The sequence below is a fragment of the Ranitomeya variabilis genome, chromosome 1 (genome assembly GCF_051348905.1).
Source record: "Ranitomeya variabilis isolate aRanVar5 chromosome 1, aRanVar5.hap1, whole genome shotgun sequence".
In the NCBI taxonomy this organism is placed as follows: domain Eukaryota; kingdom Metazoa; phylum Chordata; class Amphibia; order Anura; family Dendrobatidae; genus Ranitomeya; species Ranitomeya variabilis.
Genome location: NC_135232.1, coordinates 502,610,434 through 502,630,768, shown reverse-complemented (window position 1 = coordinate 502,630,768; position 20,335 = coordinate 502,610,434). Strand labels below are relative to the sequence as shown.

Genomic DNA, 20,335 nt, shown 5'->3' with positions numbered 1-20,335 from the left:
CATTTTTTATTTTTTTCCCTATTTTCCAGTACACTATTTGGTAAAACCAATCATGTCATTCAAAAGTAAAACTCGGCCCACAAAAAACAAGCCCTCACATGGCTATATTGATGGAAAAATAAAAAGTGGGTATATATGATTGGGAAACATTTTATTTACTATCATGACACTATAATTATTGGAAGCGGAAATTGGTCTGCGCTCGCACTTCAGTGCATGGACTGGACACCGATCTCCTGGCCCGCATCCTCACATGCTGTTAGACTGCTGAGTTCGACTCAGAAGATCTGCGGCCAGTCCATGCACTGCGGTCCATGCGCAGACCGATATCCACTGACAGCTTCCATAAATGAACAGAAAACAGAATACAATTATCTGCAATCAGAAATACAGATTATACAAAAAGTCACAGTCTAGTTTCAATTATGTAAAAAAAGTATGTAATACATTCCCTTAAGAGAAAAGAAACATAAACCTAAAAAGAGTATTGAGTATTTTAACAAATGTTTAATAGGTTAGGCCAGGTTCACATTGCGTTAAAGCAGCCCGTTCAATGCATAGCGTGGACGGGCTGCATTAACGCTATAGCATACACACCATCGCGTTATGCTATACCGCTAGTGCAGATGATTAATCTGTGCTAGCGGTGACGGAGCCTCAGACCCTGCAGCCTGCGTCCGAGGCTCCGTCACTGAATGACTGCACATCACTAGCGCATGCCGATTATGGCATGTGTTGGCGATGCGCCTGATAATAGGGGTTAATGGCAGCGTTAACGGACTGCGTTACACTGCTTTATGCCGTAGTGTAACGCAGTCCGTCTAATGGACTGCATTAACGCAATGTGAACCGAGCCTTAGGCCGACGTCACACTAGGCATAAGACAATACGGTCCTTTTTTACGGCCAAAATATGGCCGTAATACGCAGAAATGTTCCCAAAATAGTGATCCGTATGTCATCCGTAGGCAAGGTGTGGCAGCGTATTTTGCGCATGGCATCCTCCGTATGTAATCCGTATGGCATCCGAACTGCGATATTTTCTCGCAGGCTTGCAAAACCGACATCTAATGGATTTATGCGCTCAAATGTTCGTTAAAACATATCTACAGTCTATATATATATATATATATATATATAATCATTGAGACACATATATATATATATGTACTGTATTTATATTTAATTCAGAGCGAGATAGCACAAAAGCAGGTAATTCAATTGCCGGCTTTTGCTTTCTCCTTCACATACCCGACAGGATATGAGACATGGTTTACATACAGTAAACCATCTCATATCCCCCTTTTTTTTTGCATATTCCACACTACTAATGTTAGTAGTGTGTATGTGCAAAATTTGGGCGCTGTAGCTTGAAAAATAAAGGGTTAAATTGCGGAAAAAATTGGCGTGGGCTCCCGTGCAATTTTCTCCCCCAGAGTGGTAAAGCCAGTGACTGAGGGCACATATTAATAGCCTAGAGAGGGTCCATGGTTATTGGCCCCCCCTGGCTAAAAACATCTGCCCCCAGCCACCTCAGAAAAGGCACATCTGGAAGATGCGCCTATTCTGGCACTTGGCCACTCTCTTCCCACTCCCGTGTAGCAGTGGGATATGGGGTAATGAGGGGTTAATGTCACCTTGCTATTGTAAGGTGACATTAAGCCAGGTTAATAATGGAGAGGCGTCAATTAGGACACCTATCCATTATTAATCCAATAGTACAAAATGGTTAATAAAACACACACACATTATTACAAAGTACTTTAATGAAATAAAGACACAGGGTGTTTTAATATTTTATTATTCTCTTAATCCACCTGAAGACCCTTGTTCTGTAAAAAAGGAAAAATAAAAAATCAACAATATCCCATACCTTCCGTCGTTCTGGCAGTCCCACAATGTAAATCCATCTAAAGGGGTTAAATCATTTTACACCCAGGAGCTCTGCTAATGCAGTTGTGCTTGTGGATGTAAAACCCCGGGGAATGAATGGAAAGCAGGGGAATGTCCTGTAGTTACCTTGAGTCACAGTGATGTGCCCTCTGCTGGATGTCCTCATATGAACTCGAGCCTGGAGATTTATCCCACGCTGTATGTAAACCATGTCTCATATCATGTCGGGTTTGTGAAGGAGAGAGGAAAAGCCGGCAATTGAATTACCGGCTTTTCTATAGAACACCGCTGCATATTTCTCGCAAGTCACACTGCTGGTCCGTGTGTAATCCGTATTTTTCTCGCCCCCATAGACTTTCATTGGCATATTTTTTGCGCAATACGCTGACAAACGCAGCGTGCTGCAATTTTCTACGGCCGTACAATACCGTATATTACGGATGCGTAATATACGGCTGATAGGAGCAGCCCCATAGAGATTCATTGGGCCGTGTGTAATGCATATTGTACGAACTTATTTTCTGCGCTCATACGTCCGTAAAACTCGCTAGTGTGACGCCGGCCTTAGAGTAGAAAGTTCCCGGCCAAAAGAGTCTACTTTGTTGTGGTGGTGGCTTACAAAATCTTTTGGCAAAAACAAAAGCTGATGGCAATGTTTGTCATCTGGGAACTGTTAATGTGTGGTTGGTGAGGACGTGGTGCAGAAGTGGAGTTTTTCCAAGAGTGGGAGGTGGGACTGGGGAAGGTTTGAGGAGTGGAAACTGAGCTGGGGTGGAGCCTGGGCGGAGTCACAAGAGGGCCCGAAAATTTGGACAGTACGGAACCTTGAAATTCCTAGTGGCAGCCCTGGACGAAGGACTTACTCAATGTTTTCTATCTTGTGCTCATCTTTTCCCATTTGTCTTCTGATAACGAAGATTTCTGGAAATGGTATCATACATTTGATTATAGAAAATACCTTTCAAACCAGGATAAAAAACGTTAAGCAATCTTTTGGAAATTTATAGCATTTCCAATTTTGTTTTGGCCCCAAAGCTGCTCGCTAGTATTTTCCATAGGTTCCCCACTATAGTGCCTGCCTAACTCATCTGTGGCAGAGAGCGGAATGCACACAGTTTAGTCTTAGATCCCATATGCAAGTTGTATGCTTTTTATGTGTATTAGAGTGAAATGTGTAGTAATAATGATCATTTCCTTACCTCGTAGGCGAGCCTCAACCATGTTCTCACAGCCCCTGCCTGCACATGGGGACCTGTCAGTCTAATGGGAGCACTTATAGCTGCATGTGTAATAAGGGTTACACTGGAGAAAATTGTGAAATTGGTAAGTATGATGCTGGGTTGTATCATTAGTTTAAATAATGCATATGCTATTTTTCTATTTATGCTTGCTAAGCAGCTAAACTAAGTAATGTTCCTGTCAAACACCTAGAACAGATTACGGCTATTAATAATTTCTGAACCTGAGTGCTGGCAATTAGAAACTATTTTGGAAGTTTTACATAAAGGGAATATTGTTATATAATCTAAGAGCAGCATGACATAGGGGCTGAGAATCCGATTTCAGTGATGTATCACTTACTAGGCTGTGTGTTGATTTAATAAAATCATTGTTTAATCAGCAGGAGATTATCACTACAGGACTAATTGTCTTGTGCCTGTTAGTCAGCTGTTCTGTGTAACCCACCCTCACCATTGAGTAGCAGCTCTTAGTCAATGTATGGTATAGAAAGGAAGCTGTGGCATAGGTGGGGTTATGCAGGGCTCAGTATTTGAGCACTGCTAGATCTGAAACAGAGGACACAGTGATTGTATCAAAATGATAGTAAGTGAAACATCATTGGAATCAGGGTCTCAGCCCCTACATAATGCTGCTCTAAGACTATATAGCAAAAAAACTGGTGTCATATTCCTTTTAAAAGCTTCACGTATCAGGCCTCATTCGTATTATGGCTGTGCTCATGCTCCGAGTTGTTATACAGCACCTATTGAAATCTATCAGGCTCTACTGTTCCTGTAAAATTTCATACAGAGGCACACAAAGATTCTGTTTACACAGTAGCTGGTCCCATTAGTATGGCTTTTGCATGAGATTATCCCTCTAATAGAGTCCTGCAAAGAGTCATCATATGGCAGCATGAGTTGTGTGTACACTGCTGTGCATGCTATGTGCATGAGGCCTCAGTCCTACATGTTCCTCAGCATGATCTACTAAACGCCTCAGACAAGGTACCTGTCACGGTTCCACCCCTCAGTGTGGGTGGGATGCTGTTACTGACAGCTTGGCCATCCAATCTGGTACAGGGGCATGCTGAGCTGTCAGTGTGTTGATTTACAGCACGACTATCCAATCTGAGACTGGGAGGAGTCGGCTGTCTCCAAGTGCTCATTATTCCAGGTGATTGCCATGCTACTTAACTGAGCTGTTACTCCCAGACCTCTGCCAGACGTACATTCAGCTAGTGAGGTTTGTGCTGCCTGTGCCTTGAGTTCTGTACTCTTGATCTTTTATTACCTGACCTTGGACTTCATCTGTTTAACCCCTTCTGCTCTGACATTGGAAGATTACCTGATCACGCTTTTGTCTCATCATTCTGTTTATGACGTACCCTCCTGGCTTCTGACCTTGGACTCCTTGACCATTCTAACTCACGGCTTGGCCAAAAAAGGTGATTGGCATCACAGTACCACATGCAGTCATTGTCACAAGGGTATTTGCACTTACGCTACCCATTGATAATGACATCAAATATTGTATGTGTAACTTAGAGTGGGAAAATATGAAATGGTACTAAAATTAAGAGGTGCAGCTATTCTGTCTATAATCCTATTGGAGGGTTGAGAAAGCCGCTTACAAAAGTGTACTGACTTTTCAGATGAAAAGTCCGTCCTTCATGTGAATCGCAGGAAAGACAGGATGGTAGAGAAGCACTATATATAATAGATTCTTACTAAAAACTGGCACGTGAAATTTACAATATGTATTGAGGTGGCTAAAGAGGTGACTAATGGGATTAAATACCTAGATTGTTACAAAGGGCATACTAAGCTTTGCATGGGCAGTTCCCACATGTTCCAGCTTTCATGGAATAGCATCACATATTGTGCTGACTTAGATGAATGCTGTTCACATCTGTGGTCATTCTTACCATCACTGGTTTGCATTTACATTTCTCTGCATGCCACCATTTGCCTACTCTTAAAGAGATTGCATACTATTGTTAGTGTTAAAAATAAATCCTACAATCAATGGAAGTGAATGCCAAATATTCAAAAATTAATAATCATCTTTATTAAATATACTCTTTAAAAAAAATATACAACAGAGATGCAAATGCAAAATAATACCACCATATGCAGATCAGTATCAAAAAAGATAGATGCTTCAGGTCCTTATTAACCAATTCAAAACATCATTTTTTACCAGATTTGATGAGTATAAGCTTGTCTATCAATCATGGATTATAATAACAAATGGACCAATAGTAGAAAAACGTATCTCCTGACAACAAGAATGCCCTACCTGTGCCTTTCATCACATAAGACTGCAAAAGTGCCTAGTGCATAAGTAAACATCTATGGGTGATTTAAGAAAGTGCTAAGTGCTTAAATATTTTGCATAATGCAAATGAGATTCTTATATTCACCAATAAATGAACTATAAAAAACAATGCTAGCTAATGAAAAGGTACATAGAGAAATAAAGGGCAACAAAAAAAGTAGCAGCAGCAAAATATATAACAACTGAGTAAAGGGAGACTTATTCTGAAGTGAAAGCCCCGTATCAAAATGCTTATATATAGAAGATGAAGAGAGTATGTAGGAATTGATATATGACCTGCACAAGCAGTCCTGAGCCCCAACGCGCGTTTCGCGTTAGCTTCTTCCTGGGGGATGTGTCTGTCAAAGTATCGATGCTGAATCTATTTATAGCCCTGCTTTTACAGTGGTGGCAGCGATATAATAATGGCGCTCGCATCAGTGCACAGGAGTGCAGCGTCAGCACAGATCGGCGTCCCACGTCACTGATCCACACCTCCCATCCGAAGCGTCAGGATGGGGGGCAGAGTCAGCGACGCTATGGACGCGTTACTATGGAGATGCAATCATCCGGACACCGACAGAGTGCACTCACTGCAGGGAAAACCGGATGTGCTTGATTACTCTGGGCGCCGCAGAGATGAAAATTACATGTTTGTCAAAGAGTGAAGTCAAAACTTTTTAATAGGTATCTACATACTAAAGGGGCATTAAAAAATACCTCCATTATGTGCATATTATGATTATGGCTCTAAACTATATTCTTATTATAGGATGATATTAGGGTATTGATTGCATAACATTGATATACCAAACTAAATAAGTGCATGATACGTGTTTGTTTATCATAGAGAAAGGGTAAAACCTATATATTACCATTATGTGCACATTGTAATTATACTCATTATATGATGATGATATGAAAGTATTTGATAAGCAACACTAAAATGCCTGGTTAAACAAATAAATATTGTTATGTTAGTGTTAGTATTGACACATGCATATTCTGGGTTTTCACAGATATTGATGAGTGTTTGTCCAACCCCTGCCAGAATGGAGGGACCTGCATTGATGAAATAAACTCCTTCCTTTGCCTGTGTTTGCCAAGTTATGGAGGAAGCACATGTGGAAAAGGTAATTATTATGACAAAAGTACTGTAGAAACCAAAATACTGTATAACCCTTTTGCTAAAGCGAGATATTGATTAGAGATGAGCGAGCACTAAAATGTTCAGATGCTCGTTATTCAAACTTTCTAATGCTCGGATGCTCATTTTGAGTAACAAGTATAATAGAAATCAATAGGAAACCCAAGCATTTTTTCAGCAGACCTTACAAAGAAGTCTGGGGGGCAGTGAAAATGTTGAAATGGATGGAAAAAGTGCTCAATGGAAGGAGAACAGGTTGGGCAGAACCCTGGAAGCATCTCTGACTCCCAGATCGCTGCTGAGAATAATGGTGTCACACTTTTACTCCACTTTAAGGACTGATAATAAAACATTCAAAATCAGAGAGAAATTGTTTAGTGGAAAAAAGTTACGAAACATTCTTTCCTGCATAATTACTTTTATATAAGGCAACATTTAAGAAGGATTTAAAAAAAAAAAAAAACTAACTTAAGTAAACCAAAATTAAATTTTGTATTAAAAAAATGGAAATTTCAGTGTAATTTATGAAGGAAGCAAGAACTGCCAAATATAAAGGACTCATATACACCCTGTATTAGACATAAATGAGGGCCTCATACACATTATGTTGAGATTGTCATGTAGTGGTACTCGTAGACTCATAAAGACTATGCAAGTGCAAAGCCTGCCAAAAATTAGAAGCAGCATTCATCCACCCTTGAAGGCACCAACTGTAGTGCCTTATTCAAGTATTGTGAACAAAGTTTAGTCATGGTACTCCTACATAAAAGCTCTGCACACAATGCAAAGCCTGCCAAGAATTACAAACAGGGTCATCCAAATACCCTTGAAGGCACCAACTGGAGTGCCTCATTCATATATTAAGAAAGTGTGGTTGTGGTACTTCTACACTCATAAATGCTCTAAACACAGTGTAAAGCCAGACAATAATAATAATAATAATAATTTTTATTTATATAGCGCCAACATATTCCGCAGCGCTTTACAACTTATAGAGGGGACTTGTACAGACAATAGACATTACAGCATAACAGAAATCACAGTTCAAAATAGATACCAGGAGGAATGAGGGCCCTGCTCGCAAGCTTACAAACTATGAGGAAAAGGGGAGACATGAGAGGTGGATGGTAACAATTGCTTTAGTTATTTGGACCAGCCATAGTGTAAGGCTCGGGTGTTCATGTAAAGCTGCATGAACCAGTTAACAGCCTAAGTATGTAGCAGTACAGACACAGAGGGCTATTAACTGCATAAAGTGTATGAGAACACAATGCAAGGAACCTGATTATGTGTTTTGTTGTTTTTTTCTATTTTTAATAGGCCACACAGGGATAGTTAGGTTAATGCGTTGAGGCGGTAGGCCAGTCTGAACAAATGCGTTTTTAGGGCACGCTTAAAACTGTGGGGATTGGGGATTAATCGTATTAACCTAGGTAGTGCATTCCAAAGAATCGGCGCAGCACGTGTAAAGTCTTGGAGACGGGAGTGGGAGGTTCTGATTATTGAGGATGCTAACCTGAGGTCATTAGCGGAGCGGAGGGCACGGGTAGGGTGGTATACTGAGACCAGAGAGGAGATGTAGGGTGGTGCTGAGCCATGGAGTGCTTTGTGGATGAGGGTAGTAGTTTTGTACTGGATTCTGGAGTGGATGGGTAGCCAGTGTAATGACTGGCACAAGGTAGAGGCATCGGTGTAACGGTTGGTGAGGAATATGATCCTGGCAGCAGCATTCAGGACAGATTGGAGTGGGGAGAGTTTGGTAAGAGGGAGGCCGATTAGTAGAGAGTTACAATAGTCCAGACGGGAATGAATAAGAGAAACAGTAAGAGTTTTTGCAGAGTCGAAAGTAAGAAAAGGGCGAATTCTAGAAATGTTTTTGAGATGCAGATAAGAAGAGCGAGCCAGTGATCGGATGTGGGGGGTGAATGAAAGCTTGGAATCAAGGATGACCCCAAGGCAGCGGGCATGTTGCTTTGGAGTAATGATTGAACCGCACACGGAGATGGCAATGTCAGGCAAAGGTAGGTTAGTAGAGGGAGAGAACACGAGGAGTTCAGTTTTTGACAGGTTCAGTTTCAGATAGAGGGAGGACATGATGTTAGAGACAGCGGTAAGACAATCACTGGTGTTTTCTAAGAAGGTCGGAGTGAAAGCAGGAGAAGAGGTGTATAATTGGGTGTCATCAGCATAGAGATGGTACTGGAACCCAAATCTACTGATTGTTTGTCCAATAGGGGCAGTATACAAAGAGAAGAGGAGGGGGCCTAGGACTGATCCTTGAGGAACCCCAACAGTAAGGGGAAGGTGAGAGGAGGAGGAACCAGCAAAACATACAGTGAAGGATCGGTCAGAGAGATAGGAGGAGAACCAAGAGAGAACGGTGTCCTTGATGCCGATGGAGCGGAGCATAGTGAGGAGGAGCTGATGATCCACAGTGTCGAATGCTGCGGAAAGATCCAATAGAATTAGCATGGAGTAGTGACCTTTAGATTTAGCTGTTAGTAGGTCATTAGAGACTTTAGTGAGGGCAGTTTCAGTAGAGTGTAAAGAGCGGAAGCCAGATTGAAGAGGGTCGAGAAGAGAGTTGTCTGAGAGATAGCGGGTAAGATGGGAGTGGACCAGGCGTTCCAGGAGTTTAGAGATGAAGGGAAGATTAGAGACAGGTCTATAATTAGCGGCACAGTTTTTGTCGAGGGAGGGTTTTTTAAGTAATGGATGTATGATGGCATGCTTAAATGAGGAGGGAAAAATACCGGAAGTGAGGGAAAGGTTGAATATTTTTGTTATGTGAGAGGTGACAGCCGGGGAAAGGGACTGGAGGAGATGTGACGGAATGGGGTCACTGGTGCAAGTGGTCGGGCGAGAAGATGCAAGGAGCCTGCTTACTTCTTCTTCAGTAACTGGTTCAAAGTCAGAGAGTGAACTAGATGCAGTGGGGGAGGGAGGACAGTGCCTGGTATGAAGAGATTGGGAGATGATTTCCTGTCGAATGTGGTAAATTTTTTCTTTGAAGTAATTGGCCAGATCGTCAGCGTGGAGATCTGTGGTTGGGGCCTGCTCTCTTGGGTTGAGTAGGGACTGGAAAGTGTCGAAGAGACGTTTAGGGTTATTGGACAGTGAGGTGATGAGGGTGTTGAAATAGGTTTGTTTGGAGAGGTGAAGGGCAGAGTTGTATGTTTTTAGCATGAACTTATAATGGATGAAATCTTCGGGTAGATTAGATTTTCTCCACAGACGTTCGGCGCACCTGGAGCATCGCTGCAGGAAGCGTGTATGCAGCGTGTGCCACGGTTGTCGCCGTCTGTGTTGAGTTGCTCTATGTATAGGAGGAGCAGCTTTATCCAGGGCACTTTGCAGGGTTTCATTGTAATGGTTCAGAGCAGAATCAGGACATGAGATGGAGGAGATTGGGGCCAATGAGGACTGCAAGTTCTTCATAAGTTTCTGGGTGTTAATGGCCTGTATGTTTCTATAAGTGTGGAAAGTGGGGGTGACCTGAGCGGGATGGCAGTTCTTGATAGAGAATGAAAGAAGGTTGTGGTCAGAGAGTGGGAGAGGGGTGTTTGTGAAATCATCCACTGAGCAAAGTCGGGAGAAGACCAAGTCAAGGGAGTTTCCATCTTCATGCGTTGGAGAGTTAGTATGCTGCGAGAGGCCGAAAGAGGAGGTTAGAGATAAAAGGTGAGAAGCAGACGGGGAAAGGGGAGAAGCAATGGGGATGTTAAGGAGAGTTATCCATAGACCCCTGAAGGCACCAACTGGAGTGCCTCACAAAATATTAAGAAAGTGTAGTTGTGATACTTCTACACTCATAAAGGCTCTGCACAAAGTGCAAATGGCCAAATATAAATTATAAGGATGGTCATCCATACACTCTTGCAGGCACCAACTTGAGTGCCTCTTTAAAAAAAATTAGAAAATGTAGTTGTGGTACTTCTACACTCATTAAGGCTTTGCACAGAGTACAAAGACAGAAAACAATTATAAGAAGGGTAATCCATATATCCTTGAGGGCAACATCTGGATGGCCTCATTCAAACATTAAAGATTAAAAATACTTATCTGCTACTGTCATCTGGTGTTGTGAAAAAGTCAGGTCTAATCCAAGCTTTGTTCATTTTTATCGGAATGAGCCTATCAGCATTTTCTGTTTACAGGCAAGAGTGCATGTCGGTTATGACCCCCCCTCCCCCGCCAACAGTAAAAACCCACTCAGACAAGATGCTAGCAGCACAATAGGCATAAAGGGACAGCTCATGCCAGGCATCCAGCTTTGATACCCAATAGTTGAAGGTCGCAGAGGAATTAGGGATTAGGCTGGTTTTGTTGGCCAGGTATTGCTTGGCCATCTTTAAAAACTTTTCCCTCCTTGTCAAAAATGCACCATCATCAGGGCATGCACACTGGGAGGGTTTCATGAAATTGGACCAGGCCTTTGATTATGTAACCCTGCCTCTGCTGTACCTGTTGTGTGTCTCCCCTGCCTCTCCTCCTTGGTTGGACAAGGAAGCTTGCCCCCTGTCACTAGTTTTGTCTGATGGGAATTTTTTCAACATATTTTCCACAATGGCCTTCTGGCATAGCACAATTTTAGTAGACCTCTTTGCCTCAGGAAGGAGAGATGCAAGGTTCTCCTTAGCTCCCTACAGCCAACACTTCCTTGTCTCCACCATGATGATGACTCTCCGTCTCGTCCTCCTCCCTCTCTTTCTCCTCATTCACCTCCTAAGCCCATCCACTTAGGAGAGACGGGACGAAACTTGTGTGGGTACTAACCTGTTAACAACCAGCTTCTGGTTCTCCTCCCCCTTCTCAGCTTCCACCTCGCCATTGTTATCCAATCCGTGCTGAGCAAATGAGATGAGGTTAGGCTGGGTAGTATCTCCCTGTCTCTTGTCTTCCTCCATCTCCACCTGGTCTGCATGCAAAGCTTCATGTTTAATTGTCAGCAGCAAGTGTTTAAATAGGCACAAAAGTGGGATCGTTGTGCTGCTTATGGCATCATCGCCTCTCACCATTTTTGTGGAGTCCTCAAAGTCTTGTAGAACCACACAAATGTCAGATATCCATGGCCACTCTTCAGTTGTTATGTGACCAGAATACCAATGGGCATGTTGGAGCAGGCATTGAACAACTGGCCTCTGCTGCTCACAAAGCCTTGCCAGCATGTGCAGCGTGGAGTTTCAGTGCATGGTCACATAGCACACCAGTCGGTGAGCTGGCACTTCTGTGCACTGCTGTAGCACTGCCAGAGCAGCAGCAACTAGCTGACTTACAGAAATTGGCGCTGGCGCAGCATACCATGACCAGAATCTCAGGCAATTCTAGGTACGTTTTCAGAAACTGCTGAACTACCAAATTGAGCACATGGGCCAAGCATGATACGTATGTGAGCTTGCCAAGCTTCACAGCTGCCACCAGGTTATGGCCATTATCACACACGACCATACCTAGTTGCAGGTTCAGCAGCAAAAACCACAGATCTGTCTGGTGTGTTATTCCTTTCAAAAACTCTGCTGCAGTGTCCAGCTTGTCTCCTAGACAAATTAGCTTCAGCAGAGCCTGTTGCTGCTTCACTGAGGCGGTGCTGCAGAACTCTCAGCTTCCAGCTGTTGGGGATGTTGTGCTCTGAGATAACACATCGGATATGGAGGATGAGGAGGAGCAGGAGTGAGTGCAGGAACTGGTGTAGGAGGTGGAGTAAACCCTGATAGAAGTAGGGTCAGCAATCTTTAGCACCGGTAGAAAATGTGCTGTGCCAGGGTGGAACTTTGCCCCAGCCTCCACAATGTTCACCCAGTGTTCCATCAGGAAAATGTACCATCCCTGGCCACAAGCACTTGTCCATGTGTTGGTTGTTATGTTAATAATCCCAGTAAGTGCATTGGTAAGGGCATGGGCGATGTTCCTGGACATGTGCTGGTACAAGGCAGAGACGCCACACTGCAGAGAAATAGTGATGGCTGGTGACTAGTGTTGAGCATTCCGATACCGCAAGTATTGGATATCGGCCAATACTTGCAGGTATCGGAATTCCGATACCGAGATCCGATACTTTTGTGGTATCGGGAATCGGTATCGGGATTAATATCAATGTGTAAAATAAAGAATTAAAATAAAAAATAGGGATATACTCACCTCTCCGGCGGCTCCTGGACTTTACCGCCAAAACCGGGAGCCGTTGTACCTAAGAATGCGCGCTTGAAGGGCCTTAGATGAGGTCACTGCGCTCTGATTGGTCCGTAGCGGTCGCGTGACCGCTACGCGACCAATCACAAAGCAGTGACGTCACCTAAGGTCTTTCAAGCGCTTGAAAGACCTTAGGTGACGTCACTGCTTTGTGATTGGTCGCGTAGCGGTCACGCGACCGCTACGGACCAATCAGAGCGCAGTGACCTCATCTAAGGCCCTTCAAGCGCGCATTCTTAGGTACAACGGCTCCCGGTTACGGCGGTAAAGTCCAGGCTGCGTCGGAGGGTGAGTATATCCCTATTTTTTATTTTAATTCTTTCTTTTACACATTGATATGGATCCCAGGGCCTGAAGGAGAGTTTCCTCTCCTTCAGACCCTGGGAACCATACAGGATACCGTCCGATACTTGAGTCCCATTGACTTGTATTGGTATCGGGTATCGGTATCGGATTAGATCCGATACTTTGCCGGTATCGGGTGATACTTTCCGATACCGATACTTTCAAGTATCGGACGGTATCGCTCAACAACACTACTGGTGACCAAGTTCCGAGGGAAGGCTGCCGCCATGAGTCGGCTGAAATCCTTTGTGTCGTCTACAAGCCTAAACAGCAACATATCCATGACAAGCAGCCTGGAAATGTGCTCGTTTAGCCTTTGGGCCTGGGAGTGTGCGGTTGAGATCTTTTTTTTTTCATTTCAAGGCCTGAGGTAAGAACAGCTGAACACTGGGCTGGAACAAGGATTTGAAAGGGCCTGATGATGGTCCCTCAGAATGTGCAAGGACAGCTGTAGGGCATCTGTGCCAGTGTCATGGACAGGAAATTGACAAGCACCTAGCTCAAGTGAAGAGGCAGTGGTGTCACCCGCTGGCACCAATCATGGACCTAGGCATTCGGACCACCGAGTAGGGCATTTAAATGACATGTGCCTGATCATGCTGGTGGTGGTTAGGCTCTTAGTGGTCAAGCCCCTGCTGATCTTGGCATGGCACATGTTGCAAATGATTATTTGTCTCAGAACTCATTTTAAAAAATGTCTCAGACTGGGGAACATCTAACGCTTTGCCGGAGAAATTCACAAGTGTCAGTTGCCCACCTTCTCGCTCTTGTCACCCCACTTCCTCTTCCTGCCTGTTTTGGTGCCGCCAATCCCTCCACCTCAGCATTACCGGCCTCACTCTGCATGTCAGATTCCCAGGTTGGGTCAGTGACTTCGTCATCCACCACCTCGTCTTCAACCGCTGCACCCTGGTTCTCCTCACTTGGTGACTTAACAGCAACCTGACTTATCGGCAACTGTGTTTCATCATTATCTACCTCCTTAGACAAAATTTGCCATTCCCCACCATCATCTTCTTGTGACCGTGGTTGCTCTTTTGTGCATCACTAAACAGCATGTTCTCCTGTCCCTCTAGAAACACGCAGGGTGAGAAGCCACAATCAAGAAATGATGATGTAAAGAGATCCTTTTGGTTTCAATGATAACATATTTATACAACTATGTGACATATAGAGCTAAGTAAACTGACACATGAGGCTACAATGTAGCATATGGTGGAGTGGAGGATATGTCTTTGACAGTTATCTTTATTTTGGGAGCATCGGGCAAAGTTCAAATTTGTTTCTCTGTGTGTTTTTTCCAGGAAATTCTGCTAATTTAGTGTATCTTGTTATGCTTGGGGGTCTTAATAAACATAATATGTAAAAATTAAATTGTCAGGGATACAATATTTGTCAGGACTTTCTTAGTCCCAAAAATTCCTGATATCACAGGCCGGGAAGGTCAAAGTACCTCCCGGCGTGATCTTTGGAGCGAACTGCTCTCTGCTGCCACTATCATCCAGACAATTACACAATTGGCCAACGATCAACGGAGAAGGCTGCAGCCTGTTCGCACCATTAGGCAGACTATTGGAAAATTAACGGTGAGCGTACGGTATAAACACCTCCGGATTCCAACACATATAATATGTGTATGTACCCCGGTACGGTCACAGTTAGCTCTCAAATGCCCCCAGACTACTCGCCGCCACCACTAATCTATTTCCGTCGATTAGACGGATTAGTCGGTTAGACGGTAGCTATCAGATCGAGGCGTAGTTTACAGAACAGAAGGAACAGAACTATTACATTTTACGTTTAATCCAAAGTGAAGAAGTGTTTGTGAAAAATATACAAAAGATTTTACAAGGGGGACAAAACAATGCAGCATAAACAGTTAGATAAATAAAAGGGATTAACAGGAGAACGTACTACACTGATCGCAGAGGGATTCAGTTTAGCCGAAGGAGAGCGCTTCGATTTGGCTGTTGATAAACAGGGCTCCTTATGTATATAAGTACATGATATGCAGTTTTCTGCACAAACACTGATGATAATTGATTTTTTATCAGACCCTGAGTCCCACCCACACTCCTCATAGTTTGATTGCAGAAGGTCGAGACTGATGTCATCTTTTGTATCGGGATTTTAGCTACGCTAGGAGACCAAACATGGCCAAGCTGATGGTGGTTATGTGGCCCCTATTGGTTTGGGGCTTTTTGGTGGGGGTTCTAATTATGAGAAAATATGGTTTTTTTTGGCCTAGTTATCTTGGTGCCAACAATGTATGTCTCATTAATATTTAATGTATAGAAAATCCAATATTCCATATTTTCGCCTGGAGATGTACTGTCTGCTCTCTCATTGTATTACCTTGACCATGGCAAGTTGTAAAGGGTGTCAGATGTTCTTTGATTCAGACCCTAATAAGACCTTTCCTATCTCTCTCTGTGGACAATAGACATCCTCCTCAGTCACCTGGACATAAAGAGGAATCCTGCATTTTAATTAATCTGCTTCACATCTCTGTCACTGCCGTTTTAAATAAAGACAGGTTTGATTGCTAGCTCCCATCTCCACAAGACAAATGGTTGATGAAATAAAAAAGGGAGGGGAGATATGAGGGACCTCAAGGATTTTTAATATTTTGTATGACATGAATAAATTGTTATGTTCACCTCTTCAGCCCCTCCACTACTCACTCCCACCGGAAATCATTATATTCACCGTTTTTTCACCTCTTTGGTCCCTACTACTACTCATTGACACTTATCCAGTCCTTGCAGAATCTCTTGATCCCCTGCTAGTTGCGTTGAAATTTTTGGGCCTCTCACACTGTGCCGGACTTCTGGGTGTCATGGTACTCAAGTTCTGAGCAGGTGTGCAGGAGTTCAACTTCATCATGACGTTACGATGTGCGCCATGACCTCATACACATCTGCACAAAACCTTCTTGGGCACAATGACACCTGGAAATCCAGCACAGTGCTAGAGGCCCGAAGATCCCATCATAAGGGGTGGGGCATCAGAAAATGCAGCGAGGACTGGAGGTGGTGGTGGTGAATAGCCACCATTTTGCTGAATCTGCAAGGAATCGAATTAGACATTTTGGCGAATGCAGATTTTTGTAAAATTCCAATAGAATTCAATGCCACTTGAATTTATTCGCTCACTGCTATCTGATACTAAAACACTGCTGTCATGGGTTTGATATATGAAAATGTCATCCCCATAAACTTTTTTTTATTAAATAAGCTGAAAAACATTGGAATACGGAAAATTTAATAATAATGTTAGACTGTCCAAGTACAACTAATCTCTCCTGTAATGTGCTGTGTATTGAAAACTGGCATGATGGTTATATAGTTAATACTGTTGAAAGAAAACAAATCTGTCAAGTTCAACCAACGGATGGGAAAGGACAAAGGGAAAGGGCACAGGTACAACCACAATGTTCCAGTACGCACCAAAAGAACTAATCTTTCCCTCATAATCCGAAATTGCTGACCCACTGGTCCAAACACTCAGAAAAGAAAGTCACCCATTTATATAAGAATTTAAAGGGAACCGGTCACCCCCCTCAGGCGTTTGTAACTAAAAGAGCCACCTTGTGCAGCACTAATTCTGCATTCTGACAAGGTGGCTTTTTAGTTACAAACACCTGCACATGCTGAAATAAACACTTATAAAATGTGCCCCCCACGCACCCTGAAATTCGTCCCGGGGGCGGGACGTTCCTTCCTAATTAGACGCAGCACAGCCGTCACTCCGGAGCTGTGCGTGCCGGGCGCCGCCTCCTCTTGCTGCATTATCATCCCCGGCGCCTGCGCTGTAAGTTTTCTTTCCGGGCATGCGCAGTTGCGCTGCCCTTCATACTTACAGCGCAGGCGCCGGGATGATAATGCAGCAAGAGGAGGCGGCGCCCGGCTCGCACAGCTCCGGAGTGACGGCTGTGCTGCGTCTAATTAGGAAGGAACGTCACGCCCCGGGACGATTTCAGGGTATGAGGGGCACATTTTATAAGTGTTTATTTCAGAATGTGAAGGGAGCATAACTAAAAGAATATGTAACTCTTTTAGTTACAAACGCCTGAGGGGGGTGACAGGTTCCCTTTAAGTTATTTTCTTCTAGCTCTTGCTCTAGTTGACATGGCCTCTCTTAGTTTAACAAGAGTGGACATGCATTTAAATGTCCATCACGTAAGATTCCTTTTTTCCTGCAGTGCATGGAGCTTCTACCTTTGATATCCGCTGATGAGCATGAGTTTTTGAAAATTCTGAAGAGCAGCTTATTTCTGTGGATCAACAGAGACAAGCGAGTTTTAAAATGGACAGTTCCTTTAATTTCATATTATTCAAGTCGTTCCTATGGGTTATATAGCACTCCAATATTCAGAGTAGACAAGCAAGGTAAGAATCTAACTCTCCTTGCAAATAATGCCCTTGATCAGATTTGAACCCAGGACCCCAGTCTTGTCACCCATATATATGATGTGACTGTGTGATCTTACTGCTTTCAGAAGTAGTCTTGTTATGGGTTTACCATGACAGAGAGGAGCCAGAAGACCGCAGCATGTGATTGCTCCTACTCCTACGCTGAATAGAAGTACTTCACCTTTTTATTAAACAGTGTAAATTTATTTTGCCAGTGCAGGGGTTAATATGCTTTGTTGGGAGCTAAGGCTCTCAGCTGAGCACTGTTACCCACTCCTATCCCCTATATAATCTGGGTTCTGACTAACACACATCGTCAGAGATAGCTTATGCTGCATGGCTGGGAGGATAGTAGCTGATGATTATTGGAGTAGGCATTTGGTGGATTTATCTGACTGTTGCTTGGGTTTGTGAGTGTGATAATTCCCTTCTCCTACTCTGGTTTTACCCCATCCTCCACTCCCCGGTACATACCTCTGTTATATATGAGTGTATATTTGTATGCCTGGTATTTTCCATTTCCCCTATTCATGTTTCCTTGTTTGTCTGGTTGATGTTCTGCGGTGCATTGCTATTCCCCTCTTCCCTGGGTGGAGGAACGGTACAGACGGAGGGCGGATTCAGGCGATAAGGTAGTTACTTCACCTTCAGAAGTAACCTGGGAACAGTGCGATCTAGGGCGTTAGGGACAGGGAAGGAGCCCCTGGTCCCGGGTCAACTGGCAACAGAATAGTGACAGGTCTATTGAATGTGTTAATAAAATTGCAAGGCCTTTAATCTATTAATGCTCTGTTCAAAATTAAAAGAAATTTCCCTCTGTGTCCATGGTACTTCATGTATCCTTGTCTAATGAGGTGTTATAATAGTCATCTTTTTATAGCTGGTATAGAATGTAGAATATTAAGAGACCTATTAATATGGAATTGTTCTATTGATTGGTAATTCAAAATTTGAGTGACATTGACTTGATCTCTAATCTAATTCCAAAATAAAAGGGTTGGTTAATACTAAAATTAAAGGGGTTTTTCAATAATTTTAGAAAATGTTGTGGCCACATTACCTAAAAAGCAATATAGCCACCTAGATACCTTACTTTGATTTTGCTATGGTTTCCTGAACATTATCTTGTGGCACGTTTTTGTTTTCATGGTGCACTACAGTTTTGTGCTGTTAGCTTAGCATTGAGGCACTGAAATGAGTATGCATGGAGACTGCAGAGGTATGTAAGTAAGTTTGAGCTTTTTTTCAGCAGACATTGCATGTGACATTAGCCAGAAAGGAGGACAGGCATTGGAATGGACACAGAGAAAAAGTACACAGCTGCATGACTTGACTTGTGACATCTAAATCCCGGGGCATTGTGAAAGCTAAATCCTGGGCTAGCTACATTCAAAAGTGCCTTTTTAACAGTATTCTTGATTTAAGCTTCTTTTTAAGTTCCTGGAAAATCGCTTCACAAGGAATATGTACCTTCTGTCTATAAACTGTTTTTATATAGTCTTTCATCCAATTTTTTTTTTATTTCCTACTTATTGTGCTCCTATTTTTTTCCCATGATCATGGTACATTTGTGACCAGTGATGCTACATTTATAAGATCAAAGTAAAATTCAGTTAAATGCCAACTCTTGCCTGATAATCACCCTTATATCTTGTAGAAAATACATGCGTTAAGTATTTCTGTGCTTTGGGGAACTGGCTGTTTAATAGACCTCTGTGATTTTGCTAATTGCTTACAAATCGTCTTCCGCGAGATCAGGGGAAATCTGTGTTCCTCTCCCATTTCCCTACAGTATAGCCAAAACACAAAGAGTGCATGAAGATAAAACAAAAATCCCATGAGGTCATGTTCAAGCCAATAAAAATCATATGACTATACAAAGCTTCTTCAATGAGAAGTCATTTATTATTGATGTATGAAGACATGGTATTGCTATTGTTTATTACCCATTTCAAGGGAGCTAATTAAAAAACCAGCTCAGTATAAAATAGGTTACATTACAATAACATTATACTATGTAGAAGCAAATAGATGCTATCTAAATGCATTGAATAATACTTCTCGGGAGTGAGAAGCTAAAGCCAAGGAACAATTAGTATGAGTTACAAGACTCCCATTCTAATAATTGTGAAAAGACAATATTAATAAATATAACAATTTCTAATTCTATGGCATATTAGATGTTACATATCTTTAAGGTCCTGCTAATCCAATTAGTTAGCTGCCTATTTCATTCTCAGTGTCGAGGCATACATCAGGAAGGGCAGTAGTGGAACGATCGGCATAGCGTCTATGCAGCTCGTGGTGACCAGATATATGGAAGGTCCAAGTCCCTGATGTAAAAGTGATTTCTATTACATGTGATGTTGCTTTTGCTTTCACTGCCTTAATTAGCACAAAGAATGACAGGCATGGGAAGCAGGTCAAATGCCGGGAGCCCAAGCAGTCCAGGGGCCAACCAACAAAGTTTCTGTCATTTCATTCCTGCTTAATGCAGCATTGCCAACATTTAATTAACATATAAACATTCCGTGATTAGTAAAATGTGGATACTACTTTTATGCTAATGAAGCAGCATCCTGGATTAATTATTGCTAGTTTAGAAATTGTACTTAACGTTAATTGAAAGCGAGGAAATTGTATTTATATTTGTCTAACAGTATTGTGTCTGGAGGATAAGTGATTATTGCAGGGTGAATAACTGTCTACATCTAACTCATTCAATCTCAATAATATATTTATGACCTTCATAAAAGAATACATTTTGACAGCTGCATCGTTCTCTGTGGTTGGTTAACTTCTTAAAA

The 20,335-nt window shown here is 42.7% G+C and overlaps 1 protein-coding gene across 3 annotated transcripts in view; it reads left to right on the top strand.

Annotated features, from left to right (window-relative positions):
- NCAN (neurocan) overlaps window positions 1–20,335 on the top strand; it is a 381,019-nt gene that overhangs the window by 322,927 nt on the left and 37,757 nt on the right. For all 3 annotated transcript variants that reach the window (XM_077252478.1, XM_077252484.1, XM_077252470.1), the window contains 2 exons: window positions 3,099–3,215; window positions 6,452–6,565. In XM_077252478.1, coding sequence (XP_077108593.1) covers window positions 3,099–3,215; window positions 6,452–6,565 — 231 coding nt within the window. The remainder of the gene's footprint in view (window positions 1–3,098; window positions 3,216–6,451; window positions 6,566–20,335) is intronic.